General features: G+C 33.8%; 1 protein-coding gene across 1 annotated transcript in view; it reads right to left on the minus strand.

The window, feature by feature from the left end:
- Positions 1–283: 283 nt before the first annotated feature.
- Positions 284–22167, minus strand: part of LOC121381022 (LARGE xylosyl- and glucuronyltransferase 1-like) — a 40457-nt gene continuing 18573 nt past the window's right edge. Inside the window, exons 2-20 of the mRNA XM_041510098.1 lie at positions 20098–20243; positions 18554–18647; positions 17798–17906; positions 17208–17325; positions 16668–16839; positions 15965–15999; positions 15326–15421; positions 14737–14820; positions 14239–14316; positions 13783–13914; positions 13368–13493; positions 12370–12531; positions 9755–10063; positions 8632–8787; positions 8148–8254; positions 7131–7203; positions 5425–5549; positions 3810–3908; positions 284–3201 (exon numbers count right to left, since the gene is read on the minus strand). Coding sequence (XP_041366032.1) covers positions 3114–3201; positions 3810–3908; positions 5425–5549; positions 7131–7203; positions 8148–8254; positions 8632–8787; positions 9755–10063; positions 12370–12531; positions 13368–13493; positions 13783–13914; positions 14239–14316; positions 14737–14820; positions 15326–15421; positions 15965–15999; positions 16668–16839; positions 17208–17325; positions 17798–17906; positions 18554–18647 — 2163 coding nt within the window. The 5' untranslated portion in view covers positions 20098–20243 and the 3' untranslated portion in view covers positions 284–3113. The remainder of the gene's footprint in view (positions 3202–3809; positions 3909–5424; positions 5550–7130; positions 7204–8147; positions 8255–8631; positions 8788–9754; positions 10064–12369; positions 12532–13367; positions 13494–13782; positions 13915–14238; positions 14317–14736; positions 14821–15325; positions 15422–15964; positions 16000–16667; positions 16840–17207; positions 17326–17797; positions 17907–18553; positions 18648–20097; positions 20244–22167) is intronic.

Genomic DNA, 22167 nt, shown 5'->3' on the forward strand with positions numbered 1-22167 from the left:
AAAGCTAATGAAAACGAAGGTGAAAAACATTTCACCCAAACACTAATACAAAACCAAAGGTCTTATAAAAGTTGACTCCAAACAGAGCCAAGCAAAAGGACGTCCAGACCCTTTAGCGAAGAGAAAAAGAAGGAAGTTACAGTCATGTGACCGGAACTAGAGAGCAGTATGCAGTAGAAGAATTTAGGCCATCCCATTGGCTGTTGGGATGTTCGGACCAGACCACTTGCGTGGGGGGGAGGTGCACTTGTTTGAGGACAGGTAATGTCTATAGAAATATGTTTTGTGAAACTTGGCCCTGATCTGGGACACAAGTCGATGGTATACTTTGAGATATAGTTCATATAATAAGCCATGCAAAATAAAGACAGCTGACATTTTTTTGTACTGTGGAAAATGCACTTGCTGTGATTGACATTGCCATTCTTGTATATAATATGTTAAATAACAATCACTGACATTTACACAAAACTTGATCGTCAAGCAAATTTACTACATGACAGCAACAAAAAAGCGTATCAAATTACATGAACAAACAACTAAAGTTAATCTGTCAAATTATTCAAGCTTATCACTATCGTTTTTGCAGTTATATTTTTTCATTACAATAACCAATACAGTGAACGCATTTTTGGAATGTTTTTTAACAATACACTGCAATCAATTTTGCAAACATATCTTTTAAACGTTTATGTAAAAGTAATACTAGCTGCCAAGAATAGGACACAATCAGCAGAAAGTAATTAATGTCATGTATGATACACATGTACTTCAAATGCAGACAAACAGACCCAAAAAAACTTTTCATTTTTCAATCTACTGAATCAAGACTTTAGGGAGAAGAAAATCTGCATACATTTCATTCATGGATGTGTTCATAAAGTTTCTGTCAAATTAAACCACTAAAGTGCTTTAGACTAGCATTAAAACATCAAAGCATTACAAAGTATATATCGTACAACAAGATAGGTAATTTGCATTATATCGTTGAGAAGACAATAACAATCTATAATGAAAATGAATTCATTTGTTTTTTAAAATTACCAAATACAATTTAACTGTATACAAGTCATGTACATGTATGCAGACTTTCATACAAACCATATCACTATAATTAAATCAAAAGTATCAAAGCACTGTCCATTTGTTTTTTTTAAATTACCAAATACAAATTAAATGTATACAAGTCATGTATACAGACTTTCATACAAACCATCTCACTATAATTAAATCAAAGTATAAAAGCACCATCTTGGTACATGATTGCACTCTTTTTAAAACGGCCAACAAATTAATAATCTCCAAACAGCGACAATTCATAATAAATGGGAGGTCAGGGCTCGAACTTAACAACGGCACCAACGGCAATTGCCATCATTGAGATATAAATTGCTGAAGGCAGGGAGCATCACTGATGGTACTTTTGTGCCGTTGGTAAAGCTCCTCAACAATGGCAAGATGTACACACCTGGTGTACATTATCCATCAGTATTTAATATTTGCACATTTGAAATATGTCTTCATACAGTAAAATAAACTTTCAGTTAAGTTTATTTGCTGCAGAAGTCACTTAAAAAAATAATTGCCATAGGCAGGCTCAAAATTGCCATCGGTGGGCCTTTTTGACCACAGCAATTCTTTTTAATATAGCCGTAGGAGATCAGTTCTTAAGTTCGAGCCCTGGGATGTTCATTTTACAACAGTTCACACAAAGTGAACATACATGTACACTGTGTACGTGTGTCAATGTGTGCGTGTGTGTGCATGTGTTTTTTTGTTTAGTTTTTCATATCCATTGTGGTATGCTGGTCAATATTAGCTTGTTACTGTTACATTTTGTCTTTGCATTAAAATCTGTTTGTTGCTGCTAGGTTTTGTGTTTGTATGCAATCTCTAACACACCAGTAATACTACACTTTGATATGTTACAGCCTACACAGCTTGTTGGACATGATTCTATAAGTAATTGGACTAGCAGTCTGTTTCCCATCTATCAGTTGAACTGGAAGAAGATGAAAAGCTGTTTGATCATCCTGAGTATGTTGCATATTATTCAAATCCATGTCATAATACAAGTTACGGGATAAAAGATATCTCAGCACTACAAAATCGTTAAACCATCGTAAGCTATGACATCACTATGGTGTGTGTTGTAGTGACGTCATAGCCTACAATGTTTTTATGATTTCGTAGCACTAAGAATGCTTCGATAATATGGGCCCTGATGATCAGAGTCAATTTGGAAAGGCTTTGGCAATAATTTGAACCAATAACAGACTTCTATACATCATGATACGTCCATCTGTAAACAACTATTGACACACAATCTCCTGATACAACTCACCATCGCATCAGGAAATCAGTCCACCTGCAGTTTCAACAATCTCGTAACACTCTGAACATGTTTTTCAACATGCTCCAACCACATTCAGCACCCAGTATAAAACAATACACTGCATGTCATACTGCTGCCTTATCTCTTAAAGGGACTATCAGAGTTTCCAGCCATTTGAAAAGGTTTTCAGCAAATAAAATACTTTTACATTTATTTTATTAAAATTACAATTCGTTTACATTTTTTTCTTGCTTAGAATGTGATTTTCTCCATAACCAACACATTTTTGGACATTGTAATGGTTTGTAGTATTTCAATATTATAAATTTGGTCAAAGATTATTCCAAAAGTATTTATCTCTATAAAGCTTTATATTTAAAACATGTTATGGTAAAACAGTGTTTTAAAAGGGACCAGTAGCAACAGACAGCAGACTTCCTGGTGAGAACAGGACTGAAAGTCTGAGTATGGCTTTGGGATTGCAGATGAAGAAGTGTTTTAAAAAAAGCAGTATGTGTGTTTATGAAAGTCCTGTAGGGCTGAAAACTCAGGATAGTCCCTCTAACCTGCATAGACCTGTCATACGTTTTGCCCAGTGGCAACATTTACACTTCTTTCTTTGACTAGTTGGACTGTCTTCACCATCATGGAATAGTTCTTCCATTATGCTGTCCAAGTGTTTTAACCAGGTAATTAAAACACTTATTACATCCAGTCTGTATTTGGCACTAACATCTCACAGGTGTTCCTGAATACTTGAATGGTATTATGGGTTCATTCACTCCACTGACAAATACTTCAATGCCTTGATGCCATATTTTTTAGACAAGTCTCTCTGAAATTCACCTTTTAGTATCTTAAGGCACCTGAAAACAAAAACAGATAAATGAACTTAATCTGATTCATAAACTTTCCAATGTTTGTATCTGTGCTCTATTTAATATAAAAAGTGAAAATTATCATTTGTGGAAAGTACTATTATAGAGTAACTCGTGTAATATACTGAAACATTAGTTCTCACCCTTCATGATGCATGCTACCCTCGGCACATTGTAAAAGTAGGGGGAAGGATCTAGCTAAGTACTTTGGTCACAAGATCAAACCTTATCAGTAGACCCATTCTGATTGTGATTTTTCCCATTCCAGTCAGTGCCCCATGACAGTTCAAATGAATGGCTGTTCAGTGAATACACACCTAGCTTTTATAAGTGATGAATAGAAGTTATTTTTGTTATATTTAACACCATGAACTGTGGTAAAGCCAGAACATATTCTATATCTTCGTAACTGCATATTACCACTGTGACAATTAACAAACAAGAATTAAGAACCATGAACTGTGGTAAAGCCAGAACATATTCTATATCTTCGTAACTGCATTTACCATTGTGACAACCAACAAACAAGGATTGAAAAGAACGTGCTGTGATATGGCATATTTTACATCCCTATATTAGAAACATTAACCACATACTTCCTGTATGTTGAGCTCGACCGGAATTTGGCGATGTCAAAACTCGGAGCATGAGGCATGTGAATGATGAAAGCATTAGGAAGAACCAGAAATTCGTACCTGCAAAATGGCAACATTAATCATACAATTTGTAATATTCATCAGAATATATAATTGTTAATGGTTGACTAGTTAAACATCATTTTAGTTACCACTTTTCAGGACTTCTCAATTTTTTTATAAAATCAACTATCTATGGAATTAGTTATTATTTTTATTTACTAGCCACGTTTAAAAATTCACTAGCCCTACTTTACTTTAAGTTAATATAATTTTACTAAATAATAGTAATAAAAAGATATGTCACCTAAAGATTGAGCTAGAGCTAAAAAACACTAAAATTGTGGGGTTTGGGTGGGGACAGGATATTCACATTTACAAAACAGACTTAACTGCAACATTTGACAAATGTTTTTCATTAGCCATCGGGCATGGCAATAGTAGCTATTTACTAGCCCAAAACTGAATATCACTAGCCATGGTAATGGGGCTACCATAATCTAGAAGCCCGGACTTATTTGTGTATACTAAAATTCCTCATACACTTCATTTTTACCTTCACTCACATTACTTAAATAATGAATAGAACATTGTTTTGTCTCTTCGTAAATACGTAACCTGTCCACTAATCTCTCATTCTCCCAAACTGAGCACAGTATGTAATTTTCCATTTTATTTTCCACAAAGTTCAAGATAAAGAGGAAAATATAACCAGTATGGAAAACGTGTACTTTTGGGAAGCAACATCATAACATAATGCAGCTTGGAACCCCAGTCTTAGCTCGGATTGTTATCGCTCACCAAAATTATATCATTTCATCGTCTCCTCCTAATTACTTTTGAAACGTTTTGACATGGTCCTTTTTATTCATAAAAATAACATTATTGTTAAAGGCATACTGTCACAGATTTAAGGACCTTATTTCTCTAAAACTGAATAATAAATCAAAATTACATTAATTTTTACAGACCAAATCTAGCTATTGCATCACTTTAACTACAACATGATGGAGTGAAATCCATGTCAACCCTCTCAGCAATGTTAATTTTTGAATTATGGACCATTGCCATAATTCAATTATTTACACAAAATATCATTAACAACTGGAGTATGGTGGTTATGTAGATGGTTGAATAAAGTATATTTAGGGACAAATCAAATATATATATATTTAAGTAATACTTTGTTAAGCCATATAATAGGGAAGTGGTCTGTGATAATATGCCTTTAATAATAATAATAAAGAAATTATTACACTCGCATGTATATTGTACTGGTTTTATGAAACTCATGTCAGGATTCATGTATTACCCTAGATCTCGCTCGAGCAATACAAAAATCCTGACGCGAGTTTCATAAAATCGGTACGACACACCAGCTCTTATAAACATGCCATTTCTACTTCCTTTTATGACCTGACCAACCTGTGCTGGACAGGAGATCTGGATCAAATCAAAACTTGTGCCTAGGATTGACATGCCTGAAGCTTTAGTGTACATAAGCACATTAATAGTTTTCCTTTCTTCCTGAGCAATCAACGGAATATTGAAGTGTTACTGGTAGACACACACTCACCCCTGGGCATCGAGCTCCATGATGTGTGAGACCTTGTTCCAGCCGAACCCCATGAAGCGCTTGTCATACTGGGGAATATCCTTTCTTATCACAATGTACGGCTCAAAGTCTGACTCCCAGCTCACCTAGAGCAACAAAAACACAACAGAAACCACTAGTGAACAGAGTTTGTATAACAGTGCCATTCCACTCTCAAGAACACCAATTTATGCATATTGTACATCGTATTAACCATCATATAGCTAACAATTATTTAACACCACAAACTTCTTTCAGCTCACAGAGCAACCACATTGACCATTAAATGTACACAAGGAACTTCACAAATGATTTTTGGCTTTCTGTTTATTGCAAGAGTTTATTGTGCACATGACTATATATCGTTCATTGCCCTGTTTCGGTGAGATTCCATTTTCGGTGGTTGTGTGGTTCGGTTTGTGTGCAACAGTACATACATTTGAATAGTTTTGACAAATTTGACTTTTGCATGGGGAAGTAAACAAGTCTGTTATATTAACAAAAATGTTCATAAAAATAAAGTTAAAATGAGCAAAGAAAGCAAGATTGAACTTTACCCACTCATAAACACGGCACATTTTTTACTACCTTTTTTCTATGATTTTCAAAGACTGTAATTTGAAGGAAAACTTAATTTTAAAAACTATTTCTGTCTGTTCACAGCTGTACTGATATCTGGTATAAATTGAAGTCACATGATTGTCATGACGTCTGCTGGTAAAACTCTCTTTACAGATACTTGCCAAAAATATATTGTCCTTATATGTTTTAACATAAATATCTTTCTGGATATGTTTATATATTTAGTATAACTCAGAATGCAGCTTATATTTTTAACAAAACAATTTTACCATTATAACCATTCATTTGCTCCACTTATAACATGATTGAAAAACATCATAATTGTAATATTCATGTCCATAAAATGTTGTCTGTTAACACAGGTTCTCAAGGACTCCATTTTGTAATTTGCCTTAAAATATTTTTTATATATTATTATAAGTCCATGTTTTGTTGAACAACATACGTGTTTTAATAAAACACTGAAAAATGTTGTGTTGGAAATTTTTTGGTGTAAACTATACCACTAAATGTATCACTCACCGAAACAGGTTATGCTGTTAACAATATACTGATGGAGAGAAATAAGGGAACACATCAAATTGTAGACCAAATTTAATTCACTACTAGCATAGTAATGTCTGTATTTCATACCAAGTTGTAATGTGGAATTAAATGTCTGTAGTGTTGAATGTGCTGCCTATGTGTTCCCGGTCAACTTCTGACAATATGAATTGATTTTTTTTATTATTTCTTGTTGCTATCTGTGTGATCCTTTATTTCTTTCCATCTGTATATTTACTGCTGATGCATGCTACCATTTTTGATGCACGTGCGGTAAACTTAGCTACATATTGACCAGTTTAGTGTTCATGTGAAGCATAGAAATACTAATAAAAATGTAGATATTTGAATAACAACTGACATGCTTTAGAACCGTACACTAATGCTTGCAGAAACTGGTTCATCCATGATATTACCAGTATCTGTTTGTTTTATTGTACAGGGCAGAATTTCTTCATCACTACAATAATACTGAATGGGTATTGAATAAATAACGACACTATTGTTAAAAAGTGTCATTTTTCACCTGTATACATAATATTAATCAACACTTTAAAACTTACAACATATGGTGTAGTGGCAGTCCGCCACTTAGCAAAATTTGTTGGTGCATGTCCTTTTGGCCACACATGATACCTAAAAAAACAAAACAGCAAATGTAAAGTTTAACTTTTTGAATGAGAAATTTCATTCCAATTTATACTGTGTTAAAAAGCAGAGAATAGGAAGAGCACATGCCTGGTTTTCAAGTTTTTCCCTGATAACTGGTAAATCAAAGTATATGGTATGTACTGTTCTGTTTATGGGAAAGTGTACAAAAAATCTCTTGCAGCTTTATCGATGGAAGTTGCCTATGTAAGGACAGAGAATTTCCCCTTCTAACTTAATCTGAACAAAGTGTTGACATAGTCGTATGTTAGGGGCGGGACATAGCCCAGTGGTAAAGCACTTGCTCAATGTGCGGTCGGTCTGGGATCGATCCCCGTCGGTGGGTCCATTGGGCTATTTCTCGTTCCAGCCAGTGCACCACAACTGGTATATCAAAGGCTGTGGTATGTACTACCCTGTCTGTGGGATGGTGTATACAAAAGATCCCTTGCTGCTAATCAAAAAGAGTAGCCCATGAAGTGGCGACAGCGGGTTTCCTCTCTCAATATATGTGTGGTCCTTAATCATATGTCTGACGCCATATAACCATAAATAAAATGTGTTGAGTGCGTCATTAAATAAAAAAAAGTAAATAAATAAATAAATACAAAAATTAAAATATTCATATGTTAGACACCCAATAATAGTAGATTAAAAATTGTGTAGAGTAACCGTTCAGTAAACATTCCTTTTTTCTCCTTGCAGCCAACTGCAGATCATTACATTGTAACAACACAGTTCTACTCTTCACAATAACAGTCACTGCAACATATAATTACATGTTTTGGTATCTTTAAGAATTATAATATTTTTCATAACATAAAACAAAAACATCAAACTTAACCAAACTATTTAAAAGACTAAACTGGTCAGCATTACTAACAATGAAAAGAAAATCCATATATAATGAGAGGTTATATGTGAAAACTCACCTGAAAGTAAACAGAGATCCCATGTCTAACATGGACAACAGTTCGGTCTTGGACTTGGGATAGCTGAGTCGGTACCGCTGTGTTTCAAACGCTGGAACTATGAGTGCCTGCAAAGTACGAGATAGCAAACAATGACAGTTATAAGGAAACTAAATCATGTAATATGTGACATTCCTTTTTGAAAAACCTGAAAGTGTGAAAAACGTAACTATTTTACTGTAAATTTTAGCAAATTTTATGTGTTTTGAACTCCTTAGATTGAATTTAAGTTGCGGAGGCATGGTATTACCTGAATCCCCCAAAAACAAAAGTCTAAATGAATTAACAAAAACTCATTCCAATTATCATAAAATATCAGCAAAATGTTTAATAATAGAACACAACACAAAATAAATCAATTCATATTCTTTAGAACGAGCAACTATGTAATATATCAAATGACTAAAGCTTCTAATCCTATGGGCAGACAACTCTTCGAACGTACCTTTTTCTGCACTGACAACTCCATCATGGGTGCTGCTTTCTTGAGGTACTCGTAGAGCCCGTACATGGGGAGGAAGTCGATGTCTGACAGGAACACATACGGGGTCCGTGCCTGCTGCAGGGCGACATTACGCAAGTAGTTTACGGGATAAAATTGCTGAAATAACAACAAGGAAATAATTAAAGAGTTTCATCGCAAAACACGATAAAAGTCACTATACACAATCAATCCTAATATTTTTTTTTTCAAACCACCATAAATACTACACCAGTTTCTCTGCAATCTGCGATATATCCTCAGACAATCGTATCGTGTTTTGCTGAAAACTGAATTTGAACTTGTGTTTGTCTACGTGTGAACAGCATCTGAGTGGTGTTCGCACAATGTGTTTTTTAATATGGTGTTTATCGCGTTTTGCGATGAAACTCTTCAATTCAAATGTTATAACAAGATTTTGTTTCAGCAACTCTTTCAGATTTCAACAGAATGACAAAATGAACTTGATAATTTGTTTTTAAAATAATAATAAAAAAATATTGATGATAATAAATATATATATTTTAAAATAAAATTTAAAAAAACAACCGTTTTATATAATTTGTCTTACTGTATTGAAATAACACCCACTCCTCACTCAAATTATTTAGTGTTCAACAATTCTGTTAGATTTTTATACAATGCCATATATTTTTCTGAAATAACATTCAAAACAACAGACTTACAATTTGTAAAAAAACCCACCCTAAAAACTAAATTTAAAATAAGAAAAACAAAGCACCATTAATTAACATATTTTATATTGAGATAATTATAATCCATTTAAGTTCAATAATTCTGTCCAATTTCCATGTGCTCAACATGAACTTAATTATTTGTTTAGATATATATGTATATATAGATAGATATATTACAGTGAAACCCATAAAAACCAGACCCTCAGTATAACGGAATTCCCTAAAAATCTGGATATTTTTCATAATCCCTTTTTAAAAATCCATACAGAACAAAATCTCTCTAAACCGGACACTCCTTAAAACTGGACCGTTTACTTCATCCTAAGGATGTATGGTTTAGAGTGGTTTCGTTGTATAAATAGCACATTCTACAGTATATCGCCGCTCACCCCGTCTTTGTACACAACGTGATACCCAACGTTCCTCCTCGCGGTGAGAGTCTCCGAGCTGAGCGCGTATAGCAAGAACTGTTGGGCCTCGGTGTCGGACATGTACAGTGAGATGCTGATGGGGCCCTGCCAGTGTTTACAGATCATCTCCAGCATCTGCAGCCGGTCCATGCTGAGCTGGGCGACGAGCGTGACATCATCATCTGACGGCTGGTGCGAGTAGTCCAGGTAGAACAGGTGGGTGCGGTGAACCAGAACGCGCTCTCGGCGGAAGTCGTAGCACTCGTCATCTTCACTGATTGAACTGATCTACACAGAATAACGAATATATTTAGATATAATTAGCAGCAGGGGATCTTTTATATGCACTATCCCATAGACAGGATAGCACATACCATGGCCTTTGATGTACCAGTTGTGGTGCATTGGCTGGAACGAGAAATAGCCCAATGGGCCCACTGATGGAGATTGATCCCAAACCAATCACGCATCGAGCGAGCACTTTACTACTGGGCTACGTCTCGCCCCATTCTTTGCTAGTGTCATAAAGCTAAATTAGCAAGTTTTCATGACAGGTGACTTTCTAAATGATATTTCAGCAAACTTTTACCTGTGTTACCAAGGTATGACAAAACAAAATTTAAAGTCACTAGTCAAAGGGCTAGTGGGTTTGTAAATTCCACTAGCCCACCAAAATAAAGCACTAGCCCAAATTTATGATCAAGTACAAACAAACGTTTTATTAGGCTCAAAAACAATATATGTTTCCAGGAACCCAACCCCTATAGTACTTAGAAAAAAGGGATGACCTTACTTTTTGTTCTTTGAAAAGACTTTTAAAATTATTATTAATATGTTTATTAAAATGTATCTCGACCTGTTGTACTTCAGCCTGTTAATTAATTTCCCCGACTGTTAACACCTATCTTTACATGTGCAAGACAAGATTTTACTACCAGTACCACATGACTTGTACAGTCAATCAAAACAAGCATTTTATTGAGCTTATTTCCTGTCCATAAAACATGAAAACAAAACAAAAGTCTGTATCACGTGTATTGTTGTACCTGACAATGTAGACTTTTCTTGTTACTGCATTTTGTAGAAAGCTAGTTCAAGTTAAATATTAATATATACTTATTGATTTGTTAATATTATGTGATGACCAATGTCAGGATAACACTGATCAAACAAACATTAGTGGATGAAAAAAACATTGTGAGCTAGCTGGGGGGGGGGGGGGGGGGGGGGGGGGGGGGGGGGGGGGGGGGGGGGGGGGGGGGTGTGTGTGTGTGTGTGTGTTTTTAAACCCACTAGCCTATCGAGCTACTGGGTCTGCATTTGTCACTAGCCCTGTGTTAAAAAGAACTAGACCCGGGCATCAAGCTAGCAGATTTGTCGAAATGTGGTAATACACAAACCAAAAAACTTGTATATGGTTGATTTTTTGTGCATTTATGTTTGGCAAGGTGTTTTACATGTTGATTCATAATGATTCTTGTCATTTTGTTTATTTTAAATTGTTGTTTAAATCAATAAATCTAATAACATGCCACAACATCCGACACCAAGTACAATGAAAGATAAAATGCCGAAAATATCCTCTGGTCCGATATAAAGTTTGTTAAGTTTATATACAGTATCAATTGAAATAGATATGTTTTTTTAATATCTTCTTATTTCTCAAACATGCTCCCAGTTGTCTTTTGTTAAAGGGACATTCCTGAGTTTGCTGCAATTTTTAAGATGTTATCGACTAACAGAGACTTTTTAACGATTGTAATTACATATCAAATATATTTTCCTGCATAACATATTAGTGGCTATATATTAAACGTGTTTCTGATCGTTCTAATATCTGTATTAACGTAAATTTCATTTTATTTCCTAAAATATGGTTTTTTCGTACGTACGAAATTATTTGAAGACAAAATCCAATTTGGTCTTCTTACAAATATTAAGACGACCAGAAACACATTGAATAGACAGACACTGATATTCTAAACAAGAAAATATATTTAATATATAAGTTTAATCGTAGAAATATTTTATTAGTCGGAAACATTTTGCAATGCAGCAAACTCAGGAATGTCCCTTTAACAGTTGTTGTGTCAACATGGTAATGCTGTTTAAACAGAGTACAATTTGAACAAGCCAATGACTAAACTTTGTAATTTTATTTCACAGGTAGGTCTTTAAAACAAATACATTCATTTACACCCCATAGCAGCCTCCATTTTTCACTATAAGTATGGTTATTTAATTTATATCTTGACCTACGGTTGTTTGTTTTAACAAATTATACACACAAAAAATAGAAAGAGTGTATTATTTTCAAACACATTTCTTTTTCTTTTTACAGCAACCCAAACTGAAATTGACCAAAAAAAAAAAAAAAATCTTAACTGAGGCTGGTACAAGGAAAATGAATTTTTAGTTATTTATTATTATTATTATTATTATTATTATTATTATCAAGTAATAAAATTGGACTGCGACTGATGATCTTTAATCTGCATATTGTTCTTCTAGTTTCTAACATATTCCAATCACCATTACTAAGCAACAGTCAGTCTATTATATTAAGGAAACACCAAAGAATATCACATCCTCACTTGTTCTTGGACATCATTAGCTGAACTTGACGTGCCACAGCCGAATAATTCCCGTCTCAGCAAATTGCCGTCGTACTCAAGGAATGTAAGGTACATATTACGAAACAACTCTACATGTTTGTTTTTCACCTTAAGCTTCAATGGAGAGTTCCAGTGAATAATCTGCAAAATAAAACATTATGTCTAACATTGCATATTACATGTAGGTGTTTCCAAGACATTCAAACTGTTTTATATTTATAGGATATTAAACTCTCTACCATTTCATATCATGTTTATGTCCCTTGTGAAATCATTTTCAATTGTCACGCGCTTTAGCAACTGACAATGAAAATTATTTCATGAGGGACAGAAACATGATATAAAATGGTAGTTTAATATCCTATTTATAACCCATAATCCAATTTGATTTATATGAATGAACTCGTTTGACCGACATTCCAGAAAGGTTGTAGTGTGCCAGTTGTTGATATCTAACCTTGCAATAATCTATCACATTCTTTCAACTCTGATAACCAGGAGCACATACAGTTTCATTTACAGTAGTCAGCACTTTCTTTTTGTTACGAGTTATTTCCCTTTGAATGTTATCAAAAAGGGACATTTTGAGGTTTCGTGTTAGGAAAAAAAAACCAGGCTATGGAACTTTAAGCCATTTTCATCACCAAATTTCTATTCACTTCTTTAATAAACTCATCCATGGTAAACAATAAAAAGTCCGTAAATAACCAGAAATAACAAAGATCAAAACAATATTTACAATTTTGTGCTGATGTTAGATATTCTCATCTCCTTTCAAAAAAAATTCATCAGCTTTGGAAGATTCATGATTGATTGATAGAAAACATATTTTATTGTACAAAGAATAAAACAATTGGGCACAAGTTTGACAACTTACGAGGCCCCCTTCTATATTCAAAAGATTCCTGAGACTGGAAGACATTAACAAAAAACATGGATCCGCAAATGGTTCTCCTCCCTGAACATGGAATTCTAACCTTTAAATCTGCCACCTCACTGTAGCACTGCTCACTGCGCGTATTCTCACTCAGCTGGACATTCCACTGACAAGGAAGACGATACACCAGATAGGGATGTTGCTTCAAAACAGCATTAAAAATATCCTGGGGGAAAAAACAAATAGTATGCAGTTGTCTGAAATAAAGATTACACAGTTAAATAGATAAAATAAACAAACTAAGTAATGTTGTAATGATGTATAAATATTCACACTAATATATAAAACAAACTATTTTACACAATTATAATGTGGCCTTTAAAAGAAACCTCTCAAATACAAAAGATCCATTACATGTATGTTCAAATCTGTGATAGAGATCCCCAAAAAAAATTTCTTTCAATATTTAAATTTCAGTAAGAATAATTCATATTAACAGTTTTTAAGTTATTTACCTGATCAGCTAATGATGTTGCTAACATGCTCATTAACTCTTTCTCTGCTATGAGCTTCCACATCTGCATCCAGTTCATAGTTTTTAGCATAGTCAAATCAAGCAGTATTACCCCAGTGTTAAATCCTCTACCCTAGAAAGTAAATTAACATTTTAAGAAAACACTGTATAAATATATTTTAAAAGCAGACATACAGCCAATTGTTATGTTTCAATTTTTTTTTTTTTTTGCATTTTGTTTTTCTTGTGTTCATCAAATCGGCTAAATCATACATTGTTGTTAATACTGTATTTTAAAATTCAATGGACATCTTAACAACAGCAATTCTACATTGCCATAAATTTAAAGACATGCAGAAAATTTAAGAAAAAATAATAACAAGTGAAAACTGTTAATAGGTGTAATTATCTGCAACAACTGAATGGCAAGTATAAAGGAATGTAGTAAATAACTTACGAGTGCGGGCCAAGGCCTGTGATTTTTCCACAGCTTTCCCAAATACCAATCACTTTGATTTTCAACAAGACCAATAGCCTAAAACAAAATTAACACTAACAAGTTAGAGATAGGTTTTCACTAATGTCAAGAAATCGTAAAAGACGGAAGCAAAATAAAGCCTTAATATCTTGCATTTGATTACTGGTACATTCATAATGCTACATATAACAAGATAAAACATTATATGGCAATTGCATTACATAGTTTAAAGCAGGAAAGAAAATGCTGCTGCTAAACATAATACAAGGCTTCTTTTTCTATTAATGTCGAGGCATAAAAAAACCCCACAATTTCAAGCACAAAATTAAACTTTAGACAGAAATAACATATAGTGTTTTAGTGCACAAGTGTGCTGTACCATTATATAAATAACAAACACAATTACAAATTTAAAATGCAAAATAATAATAATAATAATAATTCAATGATGTTGTAACAGTTTAGATTAATTCTAACCTGTCTTCCTTTCAGTACTCTGAAAATCTTCCAGAGTTCAGCAATATCTGTTGCAAATGTGACATCTGTGTCTAGCACAATCACCTGGAACAATTATTCAAATTCATTTCTACTTTTCACACTCAATTACAATAAAGATTCACTAAATTAAATGTAAATTACTAGAAATGTACATGTAGTTTGAAGTTTACACTGTAAAGTCAATTACTTAAATGAAAACAATGTTTATATCCTCATGTGAATATTATGCATGGCTGAATGGGCAAACAGTTATATTCACATATAGATTGGTGTGAAATAAATTTTGAGGTTCTAGGTCCAATTGTATAACACCTCAACAAAGTATAACACCTAACAACAAGTAGATGACATTAAAAAATTTAATTTGGATGAAATGTGGGTAAATATAGAAAAATAGAACCATTTTGATTTTAAGCAATAATGGCAGAACAGTGTGGTCATTTGAGAAATTGATAGTTAATTTCAGTTAAATTATGTAACATTTTAATCTTATATGTGACATATTAGATGTCATATCTGTGACTTTGATAAGAGTGATAAATTAAAATAAAATGAGTATGAGGAGTACCTTTTCTAAATTAGAAGGAAGAGTTTTTGGCAGAGATAATTTCATCAGACCATAGACACCAGAGTAGTGGCGGTTTGGAATCCATGATACTTCGGGCTGAAAACAGAAGAAAACATCCAGTAAATATCTTGGAACAGGTTTATATGGAAAATCTGAGGTAGCTTTATTTTGAAGTCTATATAAACAAAAATTAATTTAGTCCTGGACTAAAATGTAATGGATCTTAAAGTTAGGGTGGCTCTTAAATTAAAAAATCTGATTTTCTGTACTTACACTGCACATCCACATTCTTTAAAATAAATTAGATATTTCTCCAAACAGTGGATAACCCAGGCTTCACACTGAAAAGAATTTTTGTTTAGCCAATTTTCACATGTATAGTTTTTCCTTGAAAATTGTTCTGAAGTAGTTAACTTTTGAAAAAAACATTAGCCAAATACTATATGTTGTTGCCACTTCGTATGAAATTTAGCAATGGCTAATTTGGCAATACAGAAGATGAGTCCTGTAACTAAATTTACTCTTTGAAGAATGAAATAGTTAAAATTCATGTACATGTATTTATTAAGGATAATGATAGGATGTGCCTAGCAGTCCTTATATAAATGATCTACATAGAAAACAGTCAAATGTTCTTACTGCAATATTATCTGCAGGGTAGAAGCTAACTTGCACTGAAAAACAAACAAGTTTATTAGTTGAATCTTTTAGATAGAATTAAATTAACTACAATTCAAACTTACTAGCAGAAATAATTATTTGATTCTCAAGTTATATTTATAAAAAAGCTCTATATATGTCAAATTTTATAATTAAATTTAGTTACAACAATTTTTTAAAATAATAAAATCAATTATAAGACAATGAGGAGAGTACAAAAAGTAAAATCTGATGTAACAAGAAGGAAGGAAGAAAATGGTTTATTTAACGACGCACTCAACCCATTTTATTTACGGTTATATGGCGTCAGACATATGGTTAAGGACCTCACATATTGAGGTGAAACCCACTGTCGCCACTTCATGGACTACTCTTTTCAATTAGCAGCAAGGCATCTATTATATGCACCATCTCATAGACAGGATAGCACATACCATGGCCTTTGATGTACCAGTCGTGGTGCACTGGCTGGAGCGAGAAATAGCCCAATGGGACCACTGACGGTGATCAATCCAAAACCAACTGCGTATCAAGCGAACGCTTTACCACTGGGCTATGTCTCGCCCCCTCTGATGTAACAATATAATTATCATTCTGAAAAGTGTTCAACACAGAGTAAAAACGCTGAATGTAAAACCATTATGGAGGTATCTCCCAAGATGAGACAAAAGACACAATATACCTCCTGCTAAATTCCATGTATCAAAGAGATTCTTTAAAATTAGTTCAGCAATGGAATCTGAGATGAAATGGAAGTGGAGAGGATTTCGCCGATAGAACAAGACACTTTTAATCAAGGTCACCACATCGCGTGTTGAGTTGTGACCAGCACATACTATGGCAACTTGAATAACCTGTCAAAAACAAAACATCCAACATCTTAATACATGCAGCCAACATCAAAATAGGAGTTACTTAAACAACCATGCAAATCAGACTGTAAAAATTATATATAAAAAAAACCCAGGACCATAGCAAATTTTAGACCTTAATTATTAGTCCTCAATGTGACAAGAGTATTACCATTGAGAACAATTGTTTTTTTTATAATTATAACATTAAATCTAATCCTCTTTAAGTGTTGGGTGTCATTTTAAAACATTTGATAGTAGCTTCGAAAATATGTGCTTTTAAATGGCCTTTTCTTTTCATACATGTACACAACAGCAATTACCAATTGAAGTATTTTGTATATAAACATTATATAAAACAAATACTGTACCTCACATTTTGGGATGTCTGGTTCGGCATTCACACAGCGTACACTAGAATTGTAATGTTTAGAATCATTCTGCGCAGCAAGACTCATCTGCATATGAAGGACCTGATTTTGTGCCATGCTGCAAAGAAAAAAAATGTCAAGTTTTACAACTGAATAATGCTTGCATGACACAATAACAATTTATGTTGACATGTGAATTTATTTCATTATTTGTTTGTACAGCAGTGGTGCCAATGGTTCTACATTTTCTGATAGGATATCACCTATATAATGAACAAATTATAACTTTATATTTTAAATGGGTTTTATTATTATAATTGAAACAGACCAGATATAAATAGATACATTCCAGCAAGGAATGCTTTTACTAAGATTCTAATTCAAACAGTTCTGAAGACATAATTGCATACTGACAATTGATCCATTAAATATTACAATTATTACATCCTGAACTACGTTTATAAGTACCTGCAAAATTTCACATCTTTACAAGTATAAGTATCTTTAAATAAATAATTCACCTGACTGGCTAAAATCCAGTAATTGAATAACGAGTGACAATGGTTACCATCTGTGATTGTGAAATTTACCTCAGCTGTTTGCGTAACATCCGATTCTGATCCTCAACACTTCTGATGCGCTCGGCCAGTCTAGTTTCTAAATTTCCAATCTCTCCGCCTTCACCAGACATGTAAGGATCTGCCAACAAATATAGGTTTTACAAGACTTGTTTTCACTTCTTACTCTCAAATAAACTTTCAGTTCCCGACTTATTTTGAAGACAATGATTCATACATACATTGTATGTATAGTAAGAATTAAACGGTTTTTATTGGGGGGTTTTAATAGCATTGTATTTTCATGTTGGCCTGGGGTCTAATTCACGAAGCTCTCTTAGGCTCTGCTAGACAACAAAGCATCCTCTTTGCAAGTATTTTAGCATTGCACTGCGATATCGCAAAGTTGCAAGTGTTTAGTGAATTAGGCCCCTGATCTCTTTTATTCATGATTAATTTAATTATTTTAGGCCCCTGATCTCTTTTATTCATGATTAATTTAATTATTTTAATCATTTTTAAAAATTCAGTTAAAAATATATCAGGGGTAGAATTTAAAAACCATTTCCACTGGCCTAGAGATTAAAAAGGTCACTGGTCTCCATGAAAAAGCACTAGACCTCTAGTTTGTATAATACTTTCTAGAACTGATTCTCGATTTCCAAAATTTGTTTTAAAATTAAAATTTAGAAGCAAAGATTGCTTCCCATTCCACAAAATAATTTTGAGACTAGCAAAACAGTTTATTTTTCCACTAGTGATGATCAGAATGGAGCATACATTGTATACCTTCAGACATAACAAGATAAACCATGAGAGTGACTGGGACCACCCCGACCACCACCAGAACCAGTAGCACGGACTTCCTCAGCCTCAGCAGCATCTGTAAACAAAGACAGGAGTATCACAGACATGTATGTACAGCCCTCATAATGCACATCAGCATACAGCATTCAGTAATGCTAATGTACGAGTCGAGGAAAAATTGGAGAAAACTTGACGTGTTTTCTCTTTTATAGATACATCACCTGTCCTCAAACTACAGTTAAACCTCTCAAAACAGGACCCTCTGTAAACCGGAATTCCCTCAAAACTGGACATTTTTCAGTCCTTTTTAAAAAATCAGTAAAGAACTTAACCTCAGTAAACCGGATACCTCTTAAAACCGGACATTTTACATGGTCCCGAGGATGTCCAGTTTAAGAGGGATTTTACTGTAGTACCCTTGAGGACAGCTGAAATTGAAAAGAAACACTTAAATACAGACTTTCTCCTCTTTTTCTTTTTTTAGAAGAAACTAAAAACTATTTTTACTAGTACATGTATATTGACATTTAAAATATAAATACTACACCAAAATGCATTGTAGCTCAAACGAATACTGGAGCAATGCATATTTTACCTTAAACAAATATTATTCAGCACTAAAGTCAACTTCCATAACTGCAAGGGTTGTATCTGTTGTTTTTCTTTTTGTTCAAACTTCAGGGCTTATTTACACTGCACCAAAGCCATTGTAGTTAACGCTGTGCCTAAAATAAGTATTCCCAAATGCTCACACTAAGTATATCAAATATGAATTAAAACTTGAGTTATAATTCGGCCTACTAAATCAAAATCACTCAAATAGTTCCTTATTCACTTTCGATGAAACATTCCAAATCATGTGCCAAATTACTTCACTAAATTGCACAAATCTTTTACCTTTGGACGCAATCCTAAGTGACATTTCAAAATTCAATATCACCACAAATACCCCCACCCACTACTGACCCTAGTCGGGCTGTTTGTGCTCCCTTGCACTTACCTAGTGTAGATAGTCCCCTCTCCCACCCAACCCCTTTCCTGTCCTGGACAGAGGAGTCGGCATAAGTTGATATCTAGCTGCGCCCATGACAGGTGTTCGCTACAACAGCTTGCTCTGAATGTTCATGTTAACTCTATGACCTGACCTGAATTAAAACCAATTCACCTCAAAAGTGCTATTTACCTGTAAAATATTATTCCTTACTTACATGTAGATTAAAATAAATGAAATGCACTTCTGGATATCTATAACCCGTCAGCCAATCAGTTAATTAGATTACTGCACAGAAAAAAGTATCATGCTTAGAATGAACAATACTTGGTTTACCCAAATTAGTACTTGTGTAAGTACATGTGTAACTGCTGCATCCGTGTACATGTATGTATTTCATACACATGTATTTTTGCTTTTACTTATTTATTTAGGGTGCAACAAACCTGTTACCATGTGTGAAATGATAAGTATGATCATAATACACACACACTACACATTACAAGAGAATCAGGATATAACTCATAATACATACCTTGACGTTACAATGGAAAGTGTTGCAACTATCAAAATCACTCCAGTCTGGCAGTGACAGAACAGGTTACACAGCATTAATGGTAACATTTCAACAATCCATGCTTCAACTCTTGTAAAGCATATTGTCCACAATGTTCAAATGTGCTACAAAGCAAAAAAAAGGTTCATCAACTGTTGATGTTGCAATAAAATATATGTAAATGTAATCTTACATGAACTAGTTCCGTATTGCGTCGTGATTTGCTAATTTTCAAAACAAAATATTCCCTGCCAATGTGTTTTATAGCGTGGCACAGTGCCATGCCTCATTCGTTTACAACCATCTTGCCCTAATCAGCGAATGGCATCAATCTAAAACGGAACTGAATTGGCTATAACGGCACCTCAATGTATTGGCAAAAACTAAAACAAAATTCTTCAGTACAGATCAAAGATCAATTCATTGTGTTATTATGTCACAAAGGCTGGACTGTTATTAACACCTGACAATGTCTGGTCCGAACAACCATTCCAATCTGAATAATAATAAAAATCAACCACACCCACTCCTAAAATTAAAAAAGAAAGAAAAATAACAAAACAACAAAAGACCAACACGGTTTTCTACTAAAACATTTGTGAACATGTCTTTATTAACTGTTGAATAATGTAAACAATACATGTTTTCAGCAGCTTCGTTATGATCGACTGTATTTTGCTAGCTATAGCTAGCTGTTATTACTTCTATCTCTGATTCTCACCTACATGAACATAGAAATAAAACAAAGTAATAAATGATTAATATAGCTGTTGTTTTATTGAAGAGATCATCAAATCTGATACCACTTTAGCTGTACATTAGCTTTTTTAATTTCGGTTTCGTGTTAGCCATACAGCTATAGATTTTTATGCCCTTTCAGCCAATGCTAGGTTCCATTTTGTCCATAGATTTTGGTGCCATTTTAACCAGTTTAATTCTGTTTTCGCACGGTTCAGTTTTCGCTATCACCCCAAAAAACAATCAACGCCATTAATGCTGCCCTGAGTAATTAATTCTAAAATGACCTTCAAAAGTACACAATGTAATTAGAAAATGATAATCTAACCCTAACTGTAATCTTAACCGTGGAAATGGTGAAAATGTCCCCAAAGCAGGAAACACTGTTTTAAAAATCATGATTAGCAATATTTTTTGTCAATAGAAAATTGAGAAGCAATTACTATTTAATGTTTTAAAACTATGTGGCTATGTCTGATACTTGTGTAGCGAATTGTGCTGTGACACTAAGCATTCATTTATTTCAACTTATTTTCGTGCTTATATTCAATTAAAGTTCAAGCATTATGTCTTGGGCACAAATAATGCAGTACGAAGAGAATAAAGGTAGAACTGTGCCTACTGTAGTATATAAAAATAATTTGATTTGTCCCTAAATGTACTTTATTCAACCATCTTCATATAACCACCAATGATATTTTGTAAAAATTATTGAATTATAGCAATGGTCCATAATTCAAAAACTACAATTGCCGAGAGGGTTGACATGGATTTCACTCCCTCATGGTTCAGTTAAGTTGATGCGATAGCTAGATTTGGTTTCCAACAATTAATGTAATTTTTATTTATTATCCATTTTTAGAGAAATATATGTAAGGTCCTTAAATCTGTGACCATATGCCTTTGACTTGATTTTAAGGGGAAATAATACACACAGCACCACTATATTTTAAACAACAATGACATGGTGTAACAAATACAAATCTCTGCATCTTCCCAGATACCAGTACCCATTCAGTCTGACATCACTGTGTTATCAATTAAGAAATGGTGACTGTGTAATTAATTCAACTAATTGCCTCTGGGTAATCTAAGCTTGACTTTGGTAGATTAATCTACTAGGACAATACTCTGCATGGAAATGGAAGGAAACGTTTTATTTAACGATGCACTCAACACATTTTACTTTACAATTATATGGCATCAGATATATGGTTAAGGACCACACAGATATTGAGAGGAAACCTGCTGTCGCCACTTCATGGGCTACTCTTTTCAATTAGCAGAAAGGGATCTTTTATATGCACCATC

The sequence above is a fragment of the Gigantopelta aegis genome, chromosome 9, assembly GCF_016097555.1.
Source record: "Gigantopelta aegis isolate Gae_Host chromosome 9, Gae_host_genome, whole genome shotgun sequence".
NCBI classification, from domain to species: Eukaryota; Metazoa; Mollusca; class Gastropoda; order Neomphalida; family Peltospiridae; genus Gigantopelta; species Gigantopelta aegis.